This window comes from Dendrobates tinctorius, unplaced genomic scaffold (genome assembly GCF_039654945.1).
Source record: "Dendrobates tinctorius isolate UK_male_01 unplaced genomic scaffold, ASM3965494v1 ptg000254l, whole genome shotgun sequence".
NCBI lineage: Eukaryota > Metazoa > Chordata > Amphibia > Anura > Dendrobatidae > Dendrobates > Dendrobates tinctorius.
In genome coordinates, this window is record NW_027361921.1 from 7,829,977 (window position 1) to 7,850,576 (window position 20,600).

Below are 20,600 nucleotides of genomic sequence, written 5' to 3' on the forward strand. Positions count from 1 at the left end.
ATCTCCTTAATAGAAAAGTGGCTTATCAAGTATTTGTAAGAATTTCAATACCTTATCCTTCTCCGCTGATGAGAAGTTACCTTATGGGAAGAACAATTGTCCCTCTCCTTTATGCTAAATAAGTGGTAATCTGCATTCTATGGTCTTAGAAAACTGCTTAATGCATTACTGATTTAGGACCATTAAAGAAAATACAGATGATATGGTAGAGAGTAGAGATGAGCAGTGCAGTGCGCAGGCATCGGGAAAGGTCAGAGAAGTCCGGCGCCTGCGCACTGCAGTACTCTGGTCTGCCCTCAACAGGCATGAAACATGAAGGAGGGCGTCATCGCTAGAAGATAGGAGGTGCCGGACCGCGACACCCATCGGACACCGACCCCACCCGTGAGTATAATATAACTCGTTTTTCTTATCATTCGGGTTACATCAGGGGCTTATCTACAGCATTACAGAATGTTGTGGATAAGCCCCCGATGGCGGCAGCCGCATCTCACAGGGCAAAAAATAGGTGACAGATTCCCTTTAAGGCTTTTTCTAGTTCATGGATGTACATTCAAAATGCAACATACTGCAAATGCCTGTTTAGTATATGTGTATTTCATATATGAATAGTATTATGCTACTGGATCAGCACATGAAGAGTTGTTTAAACAGGTTTCTGCTTATCTACATTTCTTTACCATCTTCAGGTATTGGTGGCTGAAGATATCTGCACTGGCAGATAGGGAGGATTGGGAAGAGTTGGAGAATTTTTCAAAAAGCAAAAAATCCCCCATAGGATACCTGGTAATTTGTTTTAAATTTACGTCACATGTTTTAATATCTTCTTTTTTTCAGTTTGTATTAGACCAATGGTAAAATTTTTCACTTTGAGTCTGATGTAGCAAAAATATATAAGAAGTAATAGCATTTCTGTTTTTATTATTCTGTAACATTTCTTTATTTGGATTACTGACAGGCCGTAAAATCAGATGATTCACATATTTTTCTTCTTAGCTTGTGCATACACAACCCTTTAAAAACATGAATTTATTAGATAATCAATAAAACACACCCAGCCCTGTGCACGGTATAAAACAAGGAGCAAGATGGGTACCAATACAAACCACTAAATACTTAAATGACAGTGATAGATTAGTGACATGGTACTTGGATACAGCTGTCACAGCAGTTGAATCAAATAATTCTCAATACTACGATCAATGGTTGGTGGCAATAACGCCAGGTCATATGACAAAAAAGGCCTATTTAACCCAGGGTTATCAGGAGCCCACTGTGATATTTATTTTACGGTGTGCTTATGTTCCCTGTTTAGAATAGTGCCCATGTTGTCTAGACTAGTATTATATTTTGTAGCTGTATGTCTAGCAGAGACAACTAGGGCTAACTAGGGCAAGCTGCCATGGAGGTGGGGGTGCCAAATCCCATTATTACTAGGGTGCCATGCGCCTATCATTGATCCCAGGGTTAAATAGGCCCTTTTTTGTGATATATGTTTTTAAATGGTTGCTTATGCACATTTTTGATTTCTTCCTTTCTATACCAAATACCTTTAAATTACTGCTCAGTTTAAGAAAAATATTCAGGATTGAGAGTCCTCAGTAGTTGATACCTTTTAATGGCTAACTGAAAAGATGGTAATACATTGCAAGCTTTCGAGACTACGAGAAAGGTAGTCTCGAAAGCTTGCAATGTATTACCATCTTTTCAGTTAGCCATTAAAAGGTATCAACTACTGAGGACTCTCAATCCTGAATATTTTTCTATCCACTGGCTAACACGGTACAAAGATATACATCTTTCCTGCTCAGTTTAAAGCATTCTAAAACACTGATCAATGTATTAATGCTTGTAAAAACTAAGCTAAAAGTTTCAGGATTATGGATCCTACTATAAGAATAATGGCAATGCACCAGCATATACACGTGCTTCTCACTAAATTAGAATATCATCAAAAGTTAATTTATTTCAGTTCTTCAATACAAACAGTGAAACACATATATTATATAGAGTCATTACAAACAGAGTGATCAATTTCAAGTGTTTATTTCTGTTTATATTGATGGTCATTGCTTACAGCCAACAAAAACAATAAAGTCATTAAGCTCTGTAAATAAGAATTAACAAAAACACCTGCAAAGGCTTCCTGAGTGTTTAAAAAGATCCCTTAGTCTGTTTCAATAGGCTAAGCAATCATAGGGAAGACTGCTGACTTGACAGATGTAGAGAAGGCAGTCATGACACACTCCACAAGGAAGGTAAGCCACAAAAGGTCATTGCTAGAGTTGAGCGAAACGGTTCGGCCAGATTCAGAATCCGCCAACTTTTGCTAAAGTCGGGTTTCGCCGATCGAAACAAGACCATAGCGTCAGGTCGGCCATGAGGTCGCCGACTTGAACGCCAAAGTCACGTTTCCCACAGTCCTTCCAGTGCCTATTTTCAGCCAATCATGAAGGAGGCACACTGTGGGCAGCGCGATTACGTCGGCAGCGGCCCCCACCATGTTAGAGAAGGGCATGCAAGTGATTGGCTGGCTTTGTGTGGCGTCACAGCCGACCGCTATCTTACTTCTGCTGATCTTAGCATAGGGAGAGGTTGCTGCTGATCTATCTCAATAGGGAGAGTGTTTAGGCAGGGAAAAAGTAAAAAAAAATTGCTTGTGCTGTTAGCGAATGTCACTGTAAATCATAACTGTATAGTGTGCAGTGACAGGGGAGGATATATTTGTGTGCAGCAGCTCTGTTGGTTATTAGGCTGCCTTATAAGGCTCCCTGATATTCCTTTTTCTGCACAGTTACCAATCCTTCATTTTTTCACACTTTTTTGTGCAGCAGCTCTGTTGGTGATTAGGCTGCCTTATAGGCTCCCTGATAGCTGCATTGCTGTTTACACACTGCTGTGCAGACTGCTTTTTTAAAAGCAAAAATATTTTTATTCCTTTTCTTCTGCACAGTAGATACTGAGCGTACATTTTTTTCACACCGCGTATAGGGGTGTACGCTCCTCACACACTACCGTGTACCGGCTGGTATCACGGACAAATACATGCTATATTTGTGTGACTCCGTAAAAAAATACACGGAGATTAACATTTTTCCATACATACACCGTCTAGAGGTGTCCGATTATCAAACCGTATCGGATATCTGGTGTTCTTATTACTGTCACATCTACACAGAGTCAGCTTGTGTGTGACACTCCATAAATACATATACGGACATTTCCATTTCTTTATACACCGTATTAAGCAGTCCGATTGTCAAACAGTATCGGATATCTGGTGTTCTTATTATTGTCACATCTACACAGAGTCAGCGTGTGTGTGACATTCCGTAAATACATATATAGAGATTGACAGTTTCACCAACAACGTATACAGCTGTACACCTCTGATACAGTACCGTATATCTGCTTGTTGGATTACGGTGAAATACATACTGGGTGAGCGTCTGTGACTCACAAAATATATACGGAGATTTCACTTCTTACATACACCTTACACAGCTGTACGCTATTCATACAGTACCATTTCTCTGCTGGTATTTTTGGTACATTTTCCCAAACATGAGGAAGTCTGGTGGAAGAGGCTGCGGACATGGGCAGGGGGGTGCAGCTGGTACTGATGGTTGTGGTGGTGCATTGGCTGGTTCTGGCAAAAGCACAATAGCAGTTAAGGCAGGAGGTGTTGAGCCTGCGTCATCGTCTAGCACAAGAAGGCCTTTAAGGTTCCCTTTTCTGTGAGTAGGTAAACCGCTTTTAAAGCCTGAGCATAAGGAACAGGTTTTGGCTTACATTGCCGGAACAGCCTCCAGCTCTATTGCCTCCTCTTCTGAAGTTACAAAAACTGCAAGCACAGAGTCTTCAGTGCAGGCCTCTGGTCAGGAACACCTTTCGTTGTGTCCTTCACCCACACCAAAAGTGAAGGATGCTGCAGCACACACTTTAGATTACTCCATGGAGCTCTCTTCACATACCATTCCTAGGTTATCAAGTCAAATCCTGAATTCCCCAGTCCAAGATGAATCTGACATGGAGTGCACTGATGCACAGCCACTGCTAGACGAATCTGCTGGTACATTCACCCACAGCACTACATTGCCCTCGCAGTCTACTGAGCCCGAATCAGACCCTGATGAAACTCGGTTGCCCCTTCCCGCATACTATGCCACCTTACACAGTGACACAGAGGAAGGTGCAGATGACATTGAAGACGAGGTCATGGATGACCCAGTTGTTGACCCGGATTGGCATCCATTGGGGGAAGAGGGTGCTGGTGACAAAAGGTCAGAACAGGAGAAGGATCCGCAGCAGGCATCATCATCGCAGCAGCGGTTATCCGGCAGGCCCGTAGCTGTCAAAAAACTTGGCAAGAAAACTGAAAGAGTTGCAGGACAGCTTGGCCAGATGGTAAAATTAGCACAGCGTGCAAGCCCTGAAAATTTGTACCATAGTAGGAAGAGTGCAGTGTGGCACTTTTTTGAACAAAATCCTACTGATGACGCAAAGGTTATCTGTAAGAAGTGCCAAAGGACCTTTAGCAGAGGGAAAAATCTAAGAAATTTGAATACCAGTTGCATGCTTAGACATTTAACCAACATGCACTTACAAGCGTGGACGGACTACAAAAGCTCAGGTAGCACATGTGCACCTGCTCCGACTCAAGTTAGCCGGCAACGCTCCATCGCTTCCCCCACTGTAAGGCCACCGCTAATCACACCACCATCAAGAAATGTTGAGGTGTCGTCGCTAGGCCAAACCAGTCACGCAAACACAATATTTTCGCGAGGAAACACTGAATCTAGGCCATCAACACCCTCACCATCACCAACCCCTTCTCAGTCCATCATGTCCAATGCTAGTTCCCCCATATGCAGCTCTCAAGTCCAGCTCACCCTACCAGACACTCTGAGTAGGACAAGAAAGTACTCATCCTCTCATCCGCGTACACTGGCTTTGAACGCCTACATTGCCAAACTGATCTCATTAGAGATGATGCCCTTCCATTTGGTAGAAAGCAAAGCTTTCCGAGAGCTCATGGCCTACGCTGTCCCATGCTATGACCTACCCAGTTGGCACTTCTTTTCTCGAAAAGCCATGCCTGCCCTCCACCGGCATGTGAAAGACCTCATTGTCCATGCACTAAAACAATCAATGAGTGGAAAGGTGCACCTCACAACAGATGCATGGACCAGTAGGCATGGCCAGGGCCGTTACGTGTCCATCACTGCGCACTGGGTTAATGTGGTGGATGCAGGCTCCACAGGGGACAGCGGCGGTGGAACAGTGCTGCCTAGCCCACGGTATAGGAAACAGTTGGGTGTAGGCGTTCGACCCTCCTCCTCCAGAAGCGAAAGCTCGTCGACAGAGCGCAGTTGCACGAGCACTCCATCCACATCTGTCAGTGTTGCACACAAGGTGTCCCACTATCGAACAGCTAGTGGTAAGCGGCAGCAGGCTGTTTTAAAAATGATGTCTTTTGGCGACAGTAGGCACACTGCGGAGGTACTGGCCGAGTACTTGCATCGACAAACTGAGTCATGGCTGGGCAGTCTACATCTTGAGCCAGGCAAAGTAGTCAGTGATAATGGGCGGAATTTTGTGGCAGCCATAGCCCTTTCAAAACTTACACACAGACCTTGCCTGGCTCACACCTTGAACCTGGTGGTGCAGTGCTTCCTAAATAAATATCCGGAGTTAACAGCCCTGCTCCATAAGGTGCAAAGACTGTGCTCGCACATCCGTCGCTCAAACGTCCACTCCAGTCGTATGCAGAAGCTGCAGCGATCACTCAACCTCCCCAAGCACCGCCTAATCATAGATGTTGCTACAAGATGGAACTCCACCATGCACATGGTTAAGAGGCTGTGCGAACAGAGGCAGGCTGTAATGCATTTGTGGGAGGATACACGGGCAGGCAGTTTGAGGGCAGACATGGAATTGTCGGGTGTGCAGTGGTCAAAGCTGAAAGACCTCTGTAAAGTCCTTCAGTGTTTTGAGGAATGCACACGGCTGGTAAGCGCAGACGACGCCATCATAAGCATGAACATACCACTTATGCATCTGCTCATGCAAATTTTGACGCACATCAAGGATCAGGCGTCTGCAGCTGAGGAGCAACAGGAGGAGGAGGGAAGCCTTGATAAGTCAGCCTTTGTCTGGTCAGGGAACTGTCGTGGAGGAGGTGGAGGAAGATGAGGAGGGGGATGATTATTTTGGGGAGGATGCTTCTCAGGGGGCAAGAGAACATGTGGGCGTGCCAAGGTCAGGTACAGGGTTTGTGCGTGACTGGAGAGATGTGGATTTGCCAGAAAGTGCTCCTCCACCCACCACTGGCAGTACAGCATAGACACCTGGAACATTGGCCCACGTGTGACTATGCCTTGCGGATCCTAAAAAGGGACCCCCGCATTGCCAAAATGGTGAGGGATGATGATTACTGGTTGGCCAGCATCCTCGATCCACGCTATAAAGGCAAATTACACAACATCATGCCACAGGAGAACCTAGAGCTAATATTGGCTAACAAACAAGCAACTCTGGTATACAGGTTGTTTGAGGCATTCCCAGCACACAGCAGCGGAGCTGGTTCTCCCATGAGCCGTAGCGGGCAAAATGAAAGAGGTGTTCGTGGTGCACATAGCCGAACTGGCGTTGGAGACAGGGGTTTCCTAACCATATTGTGGTCTGATTTCTCAAGTCCCGCGCACACGACAGCTAATACAGAATCGATTGCAAGTGACAGGAGACAGCAGTTGTCAACTATGGTTACAAACTACTTCTCCCATATCGAGGTTCTCCCTCACAGGTCATTCCCCTTTGATTATTGGGCCTCAAAACTGGACACATGACCTGAATTGGCACAATATGCCTCACAGGAGCTTGCTTGCCCTGCTGGTAGTGTGCTATCTGAAAGAGTCTTCAGTGCTGCTGGATCAATCCTGACAGAAAAAAGGACCCGTCTGTCGACCCAAAATGTTGATGATCTAACCTTCATTAAAATGAACCATGCATGGGTTTCAAAAGATTTTGTCCCACCCTCTCCTGATAACACATAGGTTGCCAGAAAAAAGGCTCACTTTTGTCCTCTTCCTCTGACTTCTCCAATTCCTCCATTTGCAGCAGCTGAAAGTCCAGCCTACACATCAACGTATGCCATTCTTTAAACCACCCGAAATGGGATTTCCCCCCCCACCCCAGGCCCGGGGTCAACACCTGCCGCACCCAGGCAAGTGCTGTTGCCCTGAACAGGTGTGTGGTCAACCCTTGAGCAACAGCACAGGGCCTCTCATAGTACAATAAAGTGTCTCTGACGGTGGGGGGCCCTCTCGCCGTCAAGACTCACTTGCGTACTATGATGGGCCCTATGCCAGTACCGACGCCCACGAGTGGGTCCCTCCTGCTTGCTCAGGGACACAGCACTTGCAATACTTACCTCTCCCTGCTCCACCGCTGTGTAGTCTGGCCAGTTAAATCCGTCACAGGGACGGCCACTACAAATTTGGTGTACTGATCGATGATGGTTAAGATGTAGCTATGTCCTGTCCTGCTGGCCTCTACCTTCCGATTACCAATTGTTTCCATTTGTAATGGACGTCCACTCCCAATCGGATGCAATGGTGCTTTATGATCACCTTTCACATTTTTCATAGTCACAGACGTGTGACATTCCTGCCACCATTTTTCAATGTGTCCTGTCATGGCAGTCCAATAGAATCCCCTACGGCCTGTGGCTTGTGTGTTTTGCACTCCAAAGTGACCAGACAGATCATGATAGGCAGTGAGGACCATGTCTACAGCTCTTCCTGTGATCACAATTTGATGGAGACGAGTTACGGTGATGGGATCGACGCAACTGCGATACCACAACCCTTTCTTCACTAATTTGTGTTTTAGCTGTATCCACAGTTAAAGTTATTGAGGGTCAGCATCGCCTCTGCGAATTCTCCCGGGAGGTTTTCCCGTGATTACAAATTCAAAAACATCTAAAATCACTAGACTTTACGTCTGTACTTTTATCTATCTACCTTCCTCTAGCGGAGAGTCTGGACTGGCAGACTGACACTGAAATATAAACGAAGATTTCAAAGTACTCCAACACAGTACACTGGTGTACGTTTCGAATACATTTCCCTTTTTCTCATTTTTATATTCGGGTGTAATCCATACTGAGCCTGTGAGAGTTTGTGTCTTACTCTGGTAAAATATAAGGAGATTTAAAATGACTCCAACACTGTATGCAGCTGACCGATTGTAAAACATTACCCTTTTTCAAGTTTTTATATTCTTGTGTAATCCATACTGAGCCTGTGAACATCTGTCTGTAACTCCAGAAATATATTTGTAGATTTAAGATTAACCCAACACTGTATACAGCTGTACGCTTGTGATACCTTACCCATTTACTGCTTTTTATATAGTGGTGTAATCCACACTGGGCCAGTGAGAGTCTTTTTCTGACTCTGGAAATATCTACTGAGATTTACCATTACCCCAACACTGTATGCAGCTGTACGCTTGTGATCCATTACCCTTTTACTGCTTTTTATATTATGTAATCCATACTGACCGTGAGAGCGTCTGTGTCTGCCTCCTGAAAAAAAAAGGAGATTTTTAATGTTTAAACAATACTATATGTACCTTGTATCTGGTGATACAGTAACCTTTTTATACTTTTTATATTCTTGGCTAATGCATACTGGGACTGAGAGCGTCTGTGTCTGCCTCATGAACTGTCTACGGAGATTTAGAATGTTTAAACTATACTATATATACCTTGTATCTGGTCATACTGTACCCTTTTTCAACTTGTTACATTGTCAAATCCATACTGAGCGTGTGAGGCATATGTCTCTGCCTCCTGAAATACTACATGCGGAAATTTTTTTGTATTTTAAGTAGACTATATATACCTTGTATCTGTTGATCCAGTACCCTTTGTGCCCGAAATTCATCCTCCACCCACCACTCAAAGTGCATCATTGACACCTGGAACATTGGCACACATGTGTGATTATTTCTTGTGGTTCTTCTTTTTATATTATGGTGTGATCCATACTGAGCCTGTGAGAGGCTGTGTGTTACTCTTGAAATATATATGTAGATCGCCAAATGACCCCAACACTGTATACAGCAGTACGCTTGGGATCCATTCCCCTTTTACTGCTATTTATATTGTTGTGTAATCCATACTGGGCCTCAGAGCGTCTGTGTCTCCTCCTGAAATAAATGCGGAGATTTTGAATGTTGAACTATACTATATATACCTTGGATCTGGTGATACTGTACCCTTTTTCTACTTTTTAGTTTGTTGTCGAATCCATACTGGCCATGACAGCATCTGTGTCTGCCTCCTCAAATATATATGTGTTCCAAATTATTATGCAAAAAGATTTTAGCAGTGATAAGGTTAGAATTGTTTTATTTGTCATTTAAACTCATTGATGGTGATGTGTGTCAGGGCTCTTTATATCACTGAAAGCAATTGCAGATACCTGTGCAAATTAGTTTGGCAGGTGTGTCCAAATAAAGGCAAGACTACTTAAGAAGGCTGTTACACATTATTAAGCAGCCTACATTTTTTGCCAAAATGGGAAAGAAAAAGGATGCGTCGGCTGCTGAGAAGCAACAAATTGTGGAGTATTTAGGTCAAGGCATGACTACAATCAACATTGTCAAGACACTTCATCGTGATCATCGCACAATCAAGAAGTATGTAGCTGATTCCCAGCACACACGCGTGCGTGCTGATAAGGAAAAATTGAGGACTCTTTTCCAACAGGCAATTGCATCAGGTTAAAAGAGCAGCTGCAAAAATGCCTTGTCATAGCAGCAGAAAAGGGGATTCATCAGAGAAAATGACTTTACCCCAGTCCTCAGCAGTCCACTCCCTGTACCTCTTGCAGAATATCAGTCTGTCCATGATGTTTTTTCTGGAGAGAAGTGGCTTCTTTGCTGCCCTCCTTGAGACCAGGCCTTGCTCCAAGAGTCTCCGCCTCACAGTGCGTGCAGATGCACTCACACCTGCCTGCTGCCATTCCTGAGCAAGCTCTGCACTGCTGGTAGCCCGATCCCGCAGCTGAAACACTTTTAAGAGACAGTCCTGGAGCTTGCTGGTCTTTCTTGGGCGCCCTGGAGCCTTTTTGGCAACAAGGGAACCTCTCTCCTTGAAGTTCTTGATGATGCGATAGATTGTTGACTGAGGGGCAATCTTTCTAGCTGCGATACTCTTCCCTGTTAGGCCATTTTTGTGCAGTGCAATGATGACTGCACGTGTTTCTTTAGAGATAACCATGGTTAACAGAAGAGAAACAATGATGCCAAGCACCAGTCTCCTTTTAAAGTGTCCAGTGGTGTCATTCTTAATCATGATAGATTGATCTCCAGCCCTGTCCTCATCAACACCCACACCTGTGCTAATGGAGCAATCGACGAAAAGATGTTAGCTGGTCCTTTTAAGGCAGGGCTGCAATGATGTTGAAATGTGTTTTGGGGGATAAAGTTCATTTCCTAGGCAAATATTGACTTTGCAAGTAATTGCTGTTAAGCTGATCACTCTTTATAACATTCTGGAGTATATGCAAATTGCCATTAGAAAAAATGAAGCGGTAAACTTTGTAAAAATTAATATTTGTGTCATTCTCAAAACTTTTGGCCATGACTGTAGAGCTGTCTGCTTCTGAAACCGTACCATATATCTGCTGGTATTTTTAGTCCATTTTCACAAAAATTATTACGTATGGTGGAAGAGGCCACGGACGTGGGTGTGGGGGGGGTCAGCTGGTACTGATGGTGGTGGTGCATCTGCTGGTATTGCCAAAAGCACAATAGCAGTTAAGGCAGGAGGTGTTGAGCCTGCGTCATCAGCTGGCACAAGAAGGCCTTTAAGGCTCCCTTTTCTGGGAGTAGGTAAACTGCTTTTAAAGCCGGAGCATCAGGAACTGGTTTTGCCTTCCTTACATTGATGAAAAAGCCTCCAGCTCTATCGCCTCCTCTTCTGAAGTTTAAAAAAATGAGTCGTCAGTGCAGGCTTCTGGTCAGGAACCACCCCTTTCCTTGTCTCCTTCACCTCCACTAAAAGTGAAGTATGCGGCAGCCCACACTTCAGATTACTCCATGGAACTCTTTTCACAGGCTAAGCCTGTGTTATCAAGTGAAATTCTGAATTCCCCAGTCCAACATGAATTGGAGATGGAGTGCACTGATGCACAGCCAATGCTAGATGATTCTGCTGGTACATTGACCCACAGCACTAAATTCCCCTCGCACTCTACAGAGCCAGAATGTGACACTGATGAAACTCAGGTGCCCCTTCCCGCATACTATACCACCTTACACAGTGACACAGAGGAAGGTGCAGATGAAAGTGCCGGTTCCCTGAGCAGGTGGGGGGGTCCTACTCGTGGGCGACGGCAGTGGCACAGGGCCCCTCATAGTGCGCAAAAGTGTCTCTGCCGGTGGGAGGGCCCACTCGCCATCAGACATACCGTCGTACTATGAGGGGCCCTGTGCCAGTGCCGTCGCCCACGAGTGGGCCCCCCATGCTTGCTCAGGGTCACAGCACTTGCAATACTTACCTCTCCCTGCTCCACCGCCGTGACGTCTTCCGCCTTTCCTGACAGTGACATAATATATGGGGCCCATCATACACTGGAGCATCATCCATTTGGCCCATCATATACTGGAGCATTCCAAATGGGGGACATCAGACACTGGAGCAGCATTTACGGGGCCCATTATACACTGGAGCATTAGAAATGGGGCTCATTATATATGGAGCATTATTTGGGCCCATAACACACTAGAGCATCGTCCATCGGGACCAACATATACTGGAGCATTCCAAATGGGGGACATCAGACACTGGAGCAGCATTTACGGGGCACATTATACACTGGAGCATTAGAAATGGGGCCCATTATATATGGAGCATTATTTGGGCCCATAAGACAGTGGAGCATAATCCATGGGGACCAACATATACTGTAGCTTTATGTGGAGCTCATCATGTACTGTATGGAACATTATATGGGACCAATTATTCTGCATGGAGAAATATATGGGGCTCATTATTCTGTATGCCGCACTAGGTGGTGGCCATAATACTGTATGGAGTAATATACTGTCCGTTTTTTGAGCTATTGTAGAATTTAAAATAGATATCAGTCATGTCATGTAAGCAGTGAAGTATTTTTCATTGTACTATACCTATATTTCTGTGCCGTATCAGAGCATTATGAATTGTGGTATGTGTTAAAAGGGCGCACTAACACTCTTTGGCCCAGGGCACATGAAAACCTGGCGCCAGCCCTACCCCCCACAACTTTAGCCAAATAACCCCCAGTTTTAAATGCGTAACTATTATTATAAAGTAAATTAAGGTTGCCAAGCTTAAGTAATAAGAATTGATGTTGTTGGCATTGAAGTGGGCACTGTAGGTGTGTTTACTGTCCTCCACTCCCTGCCGACTTTGCTTCTCCATTGACTTGCATTGGGTTTTGTGTTTCAGTCGGACCCCGACTTTTCCCTATAGTCGGCCGATTTCGTTCGACCCGACTTTTTAGAAAGTCAGGTTTCATGAAACCCGACTCAACCCGAAAAAAGGAAAAGTCGTTCATCTCTAGTCGTTGCTAAAGAAGGTCACAGAGTGCTGTATCCAAGCCTAGTAATGGAAAGTTGAGTGGAAGGAAAAAGTGTAGTAGAAAGGTGCAAAAGCAATCGGATTAACCGCAGCCTTGAAAGAATTGTTAAGAAAAGGCCATTCAAACATTTGGGGGAGACTAGCTTGGCCCGTGTGAAATTTTCACACATTGGTTGTCGGGGGCGCAGGCATTTTCAGAAAAAGCAAGCAGGTCAAATGTAAATGTATTTTATGAGTTGATGAACACAGACAGGTATTTATATATGTAGATTGGTAATACAATAAATTGTTTTGATAAGTAGAGGCCAAAAAATGTTTTCCAGTTGAGGTGCCACCTGCAGGTCATTGTGTCTTTCTGCAGGTTTATGAAAATGAATGTTTAAATTGTATTTGGTGATAAAATGTGTGGTTGGTTTGACTGTTTTATTGCTGAAGGGGGCAAGTTTACCTTTCAAATGGTGTATCATGTGTGAGTGGGGTGAAGTAATCAGCGAAAAAGTAGTGCATGTTTACAAATGTGTTGGTTGTGTGCTTTGGGGTACTATGGTGCCACCTGCAGGTCATTTTTCCTTACTGCAGGTTTATGAAAATTAATGTTTAAACTGTATTGTGTGGTTTGTTTGGCTATTTTCTTGCTGAAGGGGGCAGGTTTACCTTTCAAATGGTGTATCATTTGTGTGTGGGTGCAGTATGAACGGGGATACAAAAGAATCACCGAAAAACAGTGTTTAGAAATAATAGAATAGATTCACAAGGAGTGGACTGCTGCTGGAGTCATTGCATCAAGAACCACCACACACACACACATATCCAGGACATGGGTAACAAGAGTCGCATTCCTTGTGTCAAGTTACTCATGACCAATATGAAAAATGAGGATGAATGAACTCATGGAGATCAACATCCAACACTGCGGAGACACCATCACATGTTTCTCAACGCAGAGATTCTAGAGCAATGCCCCCATCCCTTATGGGAAATATGTAAAAACATGCAAAACACAAGCCGCGGAGACACCATCACAATGCTTGCGTTGAGAAACATGTGATGGTGTCTCCGCGGCTTGTGTTTCACTCTTGAACAATAGACAACGCCAAAAGCATCTTACCTGGGCCAAGGAGAAAAAGAACTGGACTGTTGCTCAGTGATCCAAGGTATTGTTTTCAGGTGAAAGTAAATTTTGCATTTCAATTGGAAATCAAGGTCCCAGAGTCTGGAGGAAGAGTGGATAGACACACAATCCAAGCTGCTTGAGGTCTAGTGAGAAGTTTCCACAATCAGTGATGGTTTTGGGAGCCATGTCATCTGCTGGTGTAAAGGGGGCTTTACACATAGCGATATCGCTAGCAATATCACTAAAGCGTCACCGATTTTGTGACGCAGCAGCGATATTGCTAGCGATATCACTACATGTGATACCTCCGACCGGCTCCCCCCGCTGGCTATCGCTGATCACACGAAATCGGCCTGGTCCATTTCTCGTCGTCGGCTTCCTGCTGGTGCCGACGAGCGAGCCATGGACGCAGGCAGAAGGCGGACACCTTCACCGCGTCTGAAAGGTAGGAGCGACCACCGACCGCTACTGCATCGCTAGTGAGATCTGCCTGTTTGGCAGCTCACTAGCGACCATTTAGCGATGCACCAGCGATCCTGACCGGGTCATATCATGGTCAGGATCGCTGATGCATCGCTAAATGTAAAGGGGCCTTAAGTCCACTTTGTTTTATCAAGATCAAAGTCAGCGCAGTCATCTAGGAAATTGTAGAGCACTTCATGCTTCCCTCTGCCAACAAGCTTTTTGGAGATGGAAATTTCATTCTCCAGCAGGACTTGGCACCTGTCCACTTCCAAAAGTACCAGTACCTGACCTGATTTAAAAACAACAGTATCACTGTTCTTGATTGGCCAGCAACCTTGCCTGACCTTCACCCCATAGAGTCTATAGGGTATTGTCAAGAGGAAGATGAGAGACACCAGACCCAACAACGCAGACGAGCTGAAGGCTTGCTATCAAAGCAACCTGGGCTTCCATAACACCTCAGCAGTGTCACAGGCTGATCGCCTCCATGCCACGCCACATTGATGCAGTAATTGATGCAAAGGAAGACCCAAACAAGTATTGAGGGCATTTACTGAACATACATTTCAGTAGGCCAACATTTTGGATTTTAAAATCATTTTTCAAGCTGGTTTTATAAAGTATTCTAATTTACTGAGATAATGACTTTTGGGTTTTTATTGACTGTAAGCCATAATCATCAACATTAACAGAAATAAACACTTGAAATACCGTATTTTACGGCTTATAAGATGACTTTTTAACTCCTGAAAATCTTCTTAAAAGTTGGGGGTCGTCTTATACGCCGGGTGTCGTCTTATAGGTCCGGTGCGGAGAAGTCTGCGGTCATCGCATATGGTGAGGGGGGGAGTGGTCCCGATGATGTGGTGAGGGGGCGTCTCACGGTATCCCTATTACCTCATTGCGGCAGCAGTGCTCTGTGCGGCTCTCTGTGCTGGGGGGCAGCGTCAGCTCTTTGTGCAGCATGGGGGGCTCCGCCAGCATTTCGTCAAAGCCCGGAGGCCCCCGCCGCTCCATTGCTGTTCATATGGGGTGACCACAGATTGCTCCGCACCCGGCGTATAACACAACCCCCAACTTTTGAGAAGATTTTATATTTTAACTGGATAAGTTGGGGGTCGTCTTATATGTTAGACACCAGAAAATACAGTAGATCACTCTGTTTGTAATGACTCTATCTGAGTTTCACTTTTTGTATTGAAGAACTGAAATAATTTAACTTTTTGATGATATTCTGATTTAGTGAGAAGCAATTGCATGTTGATCAAACATTCAAAGAAAGCTAATCATAGCGCCACACAATCTTATGATCATATCCATCTATTGAGTATTGGGTGAACTCTGTAGGAATCACAAGTTTTCTACTGGTTGTATAGTGACATATTGGCCTGAACTGTTGAGCTTTAGGTTGTTGAACCATTACATCAGAAACAGATCTTACATATTGTTTCTAAACTGCTACTTTATTCTGTAACAATGTACAGACATTCATTTCGGTCTCTATTGTCCACTGCAGTGTACCAAGAATTCAATACACTCCAACTGAATTTAGTGAGTCTTTTCAAGACATCACTTCCAATATCTATGGGCCAATTCATCATTTATGGGGGGTTTTAAGTCCCTTATCTTTGTTTTGTGTTATTTATCAACTTTTTTGCACCAAATGGTTCAAAGTAGTACATGAATTTTCATGTAGTTCATGAAGTTTGCTCAAAAATTCTATTTGTCTTTTATCCTTCTTTTCACAGCCAAAAGTCACATGTTCCGCTGAAATGTCTTCAAATTTATACAAAAATTCTGATCATAAATAAAATTGTTTTTGAGGGGATTACAATACATTTGCACAAAAAAAATGGCTTTTTAAATAGCTTTTTAATAGTTTTTAAAGCCAAAATGCCACCCAAAAAGACAAATATAAAAAAACTGAAGAACAATTGAAATAGACTATAAATAAAACTCTAAATAGAGGAATAGGTAGGGTATAAATGAAAAACAAGAAAAACACGCCATACTAATAGATACATAATAGACACAAATGCAAGAATAAATGGGGCCCTTACCTATCTATCTATCTAGTTGAGTGTATGCGTGTGTTTGTATATATCAAGCCACGTCCACTCCACATAAGCCACAGAGAGAGAGCCACTGGTGCAGGGGGCACCTGACAACAGTTGTGACACACAGCATGGCCTTGCATACATTGCACACCAGCTTTGCCGCACGGACCCTCTGATCCCATGTATATGGGGTTACTATACTTCTCCCAGTGATGTAAGACCCAGCTCTGTGACACGAGCTGACTCTTCTACACCAGCACAGCCCTTCATCTAACTCCTCCACTAAGCACGTGACTGCTCACATGGTCATGACACAACAGGTCCTTTAGCTTGCCAGGATCTCGCATCTACCAAGAGTTAATACACGGTGGTTTCACACTGCAAGGGAAGAGGTGCTCACAATACACAGGGGCTCACACTGCACAGGGGGTCTATGCCCGGGCAAGGCTGAACTCTTCAGCTAGGTATTTACTGTAAAGCAAATAACTGAACTCCTGTCAGCAGACAACGGCAGCTCAAGCAAGATGCCATAATTGTGTAGCGAGAAATGAACAAACAATAAGGCAAAAAAATAATAAGAATATGCTTTGCTATCTATAAATTTGTGATAAATTCTCTTATATATCCTGAACAAGGTGTGACCATCCTCTCATATGGCTTCCTGTTAGCTGGCTTTTCTACTACATTGAACAATAAAGAAAAAAAGTTGGACTCTGCAGTGCTAAAGCTTGTCAATATGAAATGGGAATAGCAATACTGCTTCTGGATACTAAGAAAAAAAATGAGACGCTTAGCACGTAATTTGGCCAATTCATGCATGTTCAGCAAGGTGGTCTCAAATCTGCTGGGTCCTAATGTGTCTAGTGTGAATACCTCCCTAAGACTAAAGTCTGAATTCCTGGGTAGATGTGAATTGTTTATTGTATATGGAGATGGCTGCTCCTAGTATGGGCCTGTTCACATTAGCATGGAAGTGCTGTCAGTCTTTTGTCAATTATCTACTACATTGTACAGTGGACTTTCCAATATCCTTGTTTTTACATAAACTGGACTGAGGGAGTGTGTGCTCTTTCACTTTGGATCCCAAAACACAGTCCTTGATGGGCTTTTTTCTATTGTGACAATAGTGCAAGTCTTCAGTACTAACCGCTGAGCCACCGTGCTGTACAATCTCATCCAATTATTTTTGTGGGCTGTGGGAGTGAAAGTTGATCCTGGAGCTGGAGAAGCCCTTCATTAAGTGAGTTCAGGGGAGTATTCAATAAACCCTGAGAGGCTATACTAATCCTGAAAACCCCAAAGATCCCTCTCTTACTAGGGCAGTCCACAGTGGACCATGAAGGATTTTCCCTACTAGCTTCCGACGCGTTTCCTTTGATTTGGATTTCAGGGGATAGTGCCTGGGTGATGCTGCCTATTCAGGCTCGAATTCTGGTATAGGAAAAACAAGTTTATTAAAGCTTTATTATATGTCCCATGTTCAGGGTTTAAATAAGGAGATAGTCACATGTGTATGCCGCAAGGCCTGCTAGTTATCGGCCATAATGCCACATTCAGTCTATGACGCACATATGGAGGATTGTGTATGCCGCATGCACGGTCCAACATTCACAGCGACATCACATCCTGCCCTGTCAAAAGAAACCATAAATGATGTAAACCCATATTGGTATGCAGAATGTGGCTCATAAGAGGAAAGCCATCTTTTCCTCACCATATGATCTAGGAGGGCAGAGTCAAAGGTTACTCTGAAGTACAGATCCTATCTTATATGCGAGGGGGCTATGTATTTGGTGGCTTATCAAGTATTTTTAGGCTGTGATACATTAGTGAGCCTCTTAATTAAAGAGAAAACCAAATTGTTAATAAAACTTATATGAACCATCTAATAGGTTACTATACAATCTCTGTAATATAACAAAAATTAAGTCTTCCTAGTAAAGTATAAATATGGGTGTCAAAAATTGAGTGGGTTGGGTGAAGGGGATTTTTCAGAGAAGTCAGCCATATTGTAGTTCATTTAATCCCAAAGGAGTTGTGGTTCTAAGCTTGAAAATCCAACATGCTTCTTTTTGAAAAATAAGTTTATCCCAGTCTCCTGCTATTCTTGGTTCATACACATTGTCAGTCCCTACAAGTCTTAGAGTAGGTGTATCTCCATGTATGATGTTGATATGACGGGATAGAAGTGTATCTCTTTTATGTGCAATGTCAAACAAATGGTTTCTGACCCTTCTCCTCATCTTTGTTTTTTTCAGCAGTTTATGAAATTCCTGATGTTATATGTTTCACCTGTTTACTCCTTTTGTTAAGGCTTTACTTTTGGTGATGTGGGAACATGCTACACAACTACAAGTGTAGAAACTCACTGTTTTAGGGGGAAGCTATGTTTCTTTTCTGGGATTGGTGAAATGACTATGTATCTGTCACGGGAAGCTTAGGTAACTCTAGACTGAACCCCGGGGCCCCTGCGGTGTCCCTCAGACTAGAGGAAACCCTGACTTTCCCTCAACCCAGGGTTTACACTGAAGGTGTGCCTGCCTGGGCCTCCACCCTGTCCTTGTCTCCTGTCCAGCCCTAAGCTGAACCCACCACCCTCCACCCAGTGAAGAGACCAAACACCAGACCCCACAAATAAGTATGGACAAGGGTAAGGGAAACGCACCACACCGCGTACACACAAGAGAAAACAATAAGGTGCAAGGGCAACCAAATAATACCACGCAGGGAGGAAATAATGGCAACAACGGAATATACTACACCAGATATTGTATGCTCCTAAGACGCCCCCTTCAGACCGGTACGCTAGCACAAGGCAAGAGCTATAGTCAGTGACGCCCATAGTCACGCAGGACAATTTAAAGGCAGGGGGAGTGGCTAAGCCCTCACCCAGACTAACAACCTGGTAACCCAATCCAAGCCGGTTCAGAAGACCAACCGGCGCCGCTGAGAACAAAGTGGTAGGATGGGGTATTACCGCTGTCTGCCGGACAACCTGGTGCGAACCGTGTCCGACATGACAGTATCAGTCTGTCCTTAAGGGATCTACTCTTTTTATATGTTTTGAGTGGGTCCTGGCCTATTAATTCTTTTCATTCACTATCCATTTTAAAAATGGGCTATTTTTTTTTTTAGAATGGTTGGGCTTCATTATTGTAATTTGTAATGAACCTTGTCTTTGTCATGATTCTACCCCTCAGTGTGTCTAGGATGCTGTTACTAACGGCTCAACTTTTCATTCCGGTACAGAGGCGTGCTGCAGCTGTCAGTACTTTGATAGCTCAGTGTCCAGTCTGGTGCAGGGGCGTGCTGAGCTGTCCGTGTTTTATTGAAAGCTTAGCCGTCTAATCTTGGCCTAGGTGATTGCTCTCTACTTAGCTGGGCTGATAGTGCCAGACATACATTCAACTAAGTGTGGTTTGTCTCTCTGCCTTGTGTTCTGCTTGTTGATCTTTCGTTGCCTGACCATGGACCTCGTTCTGATCATCCATCTGTTTAAGCCCTTCGTTTTGATCCACTATTTTCCTGATATTTTTGACCTCAGACTGTTACCTGACTACACCTTTGTCTCTTCTCTCAATTTATGATGTGCCCTTCCTTACTTTTGACCTCAGACTCTTTCACTATCACAACTTGCAACTTGTCCGTGAGAAGTGACTCCGCATCACAGCCTTTTGCTTCTAATTTTTCTAGTCTTTGAGATCAAGAGTGTTTTCTTTTAGTCAATCTTGCTTCATTAAAGGCCTTATTAAGCAGTTTCTTTGACTAACCCTTCTCTAGGAACCTCTGTTCTAAATCATCTGCTTGGGCTCTGAAGAAATTCATATCAACAATTTCTACATAAGCGTAAATACTGACCCTTTCATAGCCCCTTTTTGAAGGGTAGTGGGTGATTGCTTTCCATTTCGAGAATGAGTTTGTTGTATTATTCAAATGATTTTTTTTTTTCATGTTGTCTTAATTTTGCGCACAATTATTTATTCATTGTTATTGTTTTTCTAGTCTGTAACGAGAATTAAGATAATTATGCGGTTTAATGATTATGCTGTGCTATTGGCTCTTGAATTTATTATGGACGGCATCTAACTGTGGGGTCATGTGTGTATAAATATTTAAAGACTTCGTATATGGGGGCGGAGCTAGCCGGCATTGTGAGGAGAAGCAGGACCCAGGAGCTCCGGTCAAATTATCCGATTATCGTCCATGATCCTGAGCTCTTAGGGGTCTGGACGGTCTTACTGCCTTTCTCTGGGACCCGCGGTGCTGGCAGGCAGTGACCGGGAGGTGAGCGGCAGAGATCTCTGTCACTATGAGGAAGACGCGACTG

General features: G+C 43.9%; 1 protein-coding gene across 1 annotated transcript in view; it reads left to right on the forward strand.

Moving 5' to 3' along the window:
- The window catches only part of VPS16 (VPS16 core subunit of CORVET and HOPS complexes), a 325,784-nt gene that overhangs the window by 273,530 nt on the left and 31,654 nt on the right, over positions 1 to 20,600 (forward strand). Inside the window, exon 22 of the mRNA XM_073558129.1 lies at positions 690 to 786. Within this exon, the coding sequence (XP_073414230.1) occupies positions 690 to 786 (97 nt within the window). The remainder of the gene's footprint in view (positions 1 to 689; positions 787 to 20,600) is intronic.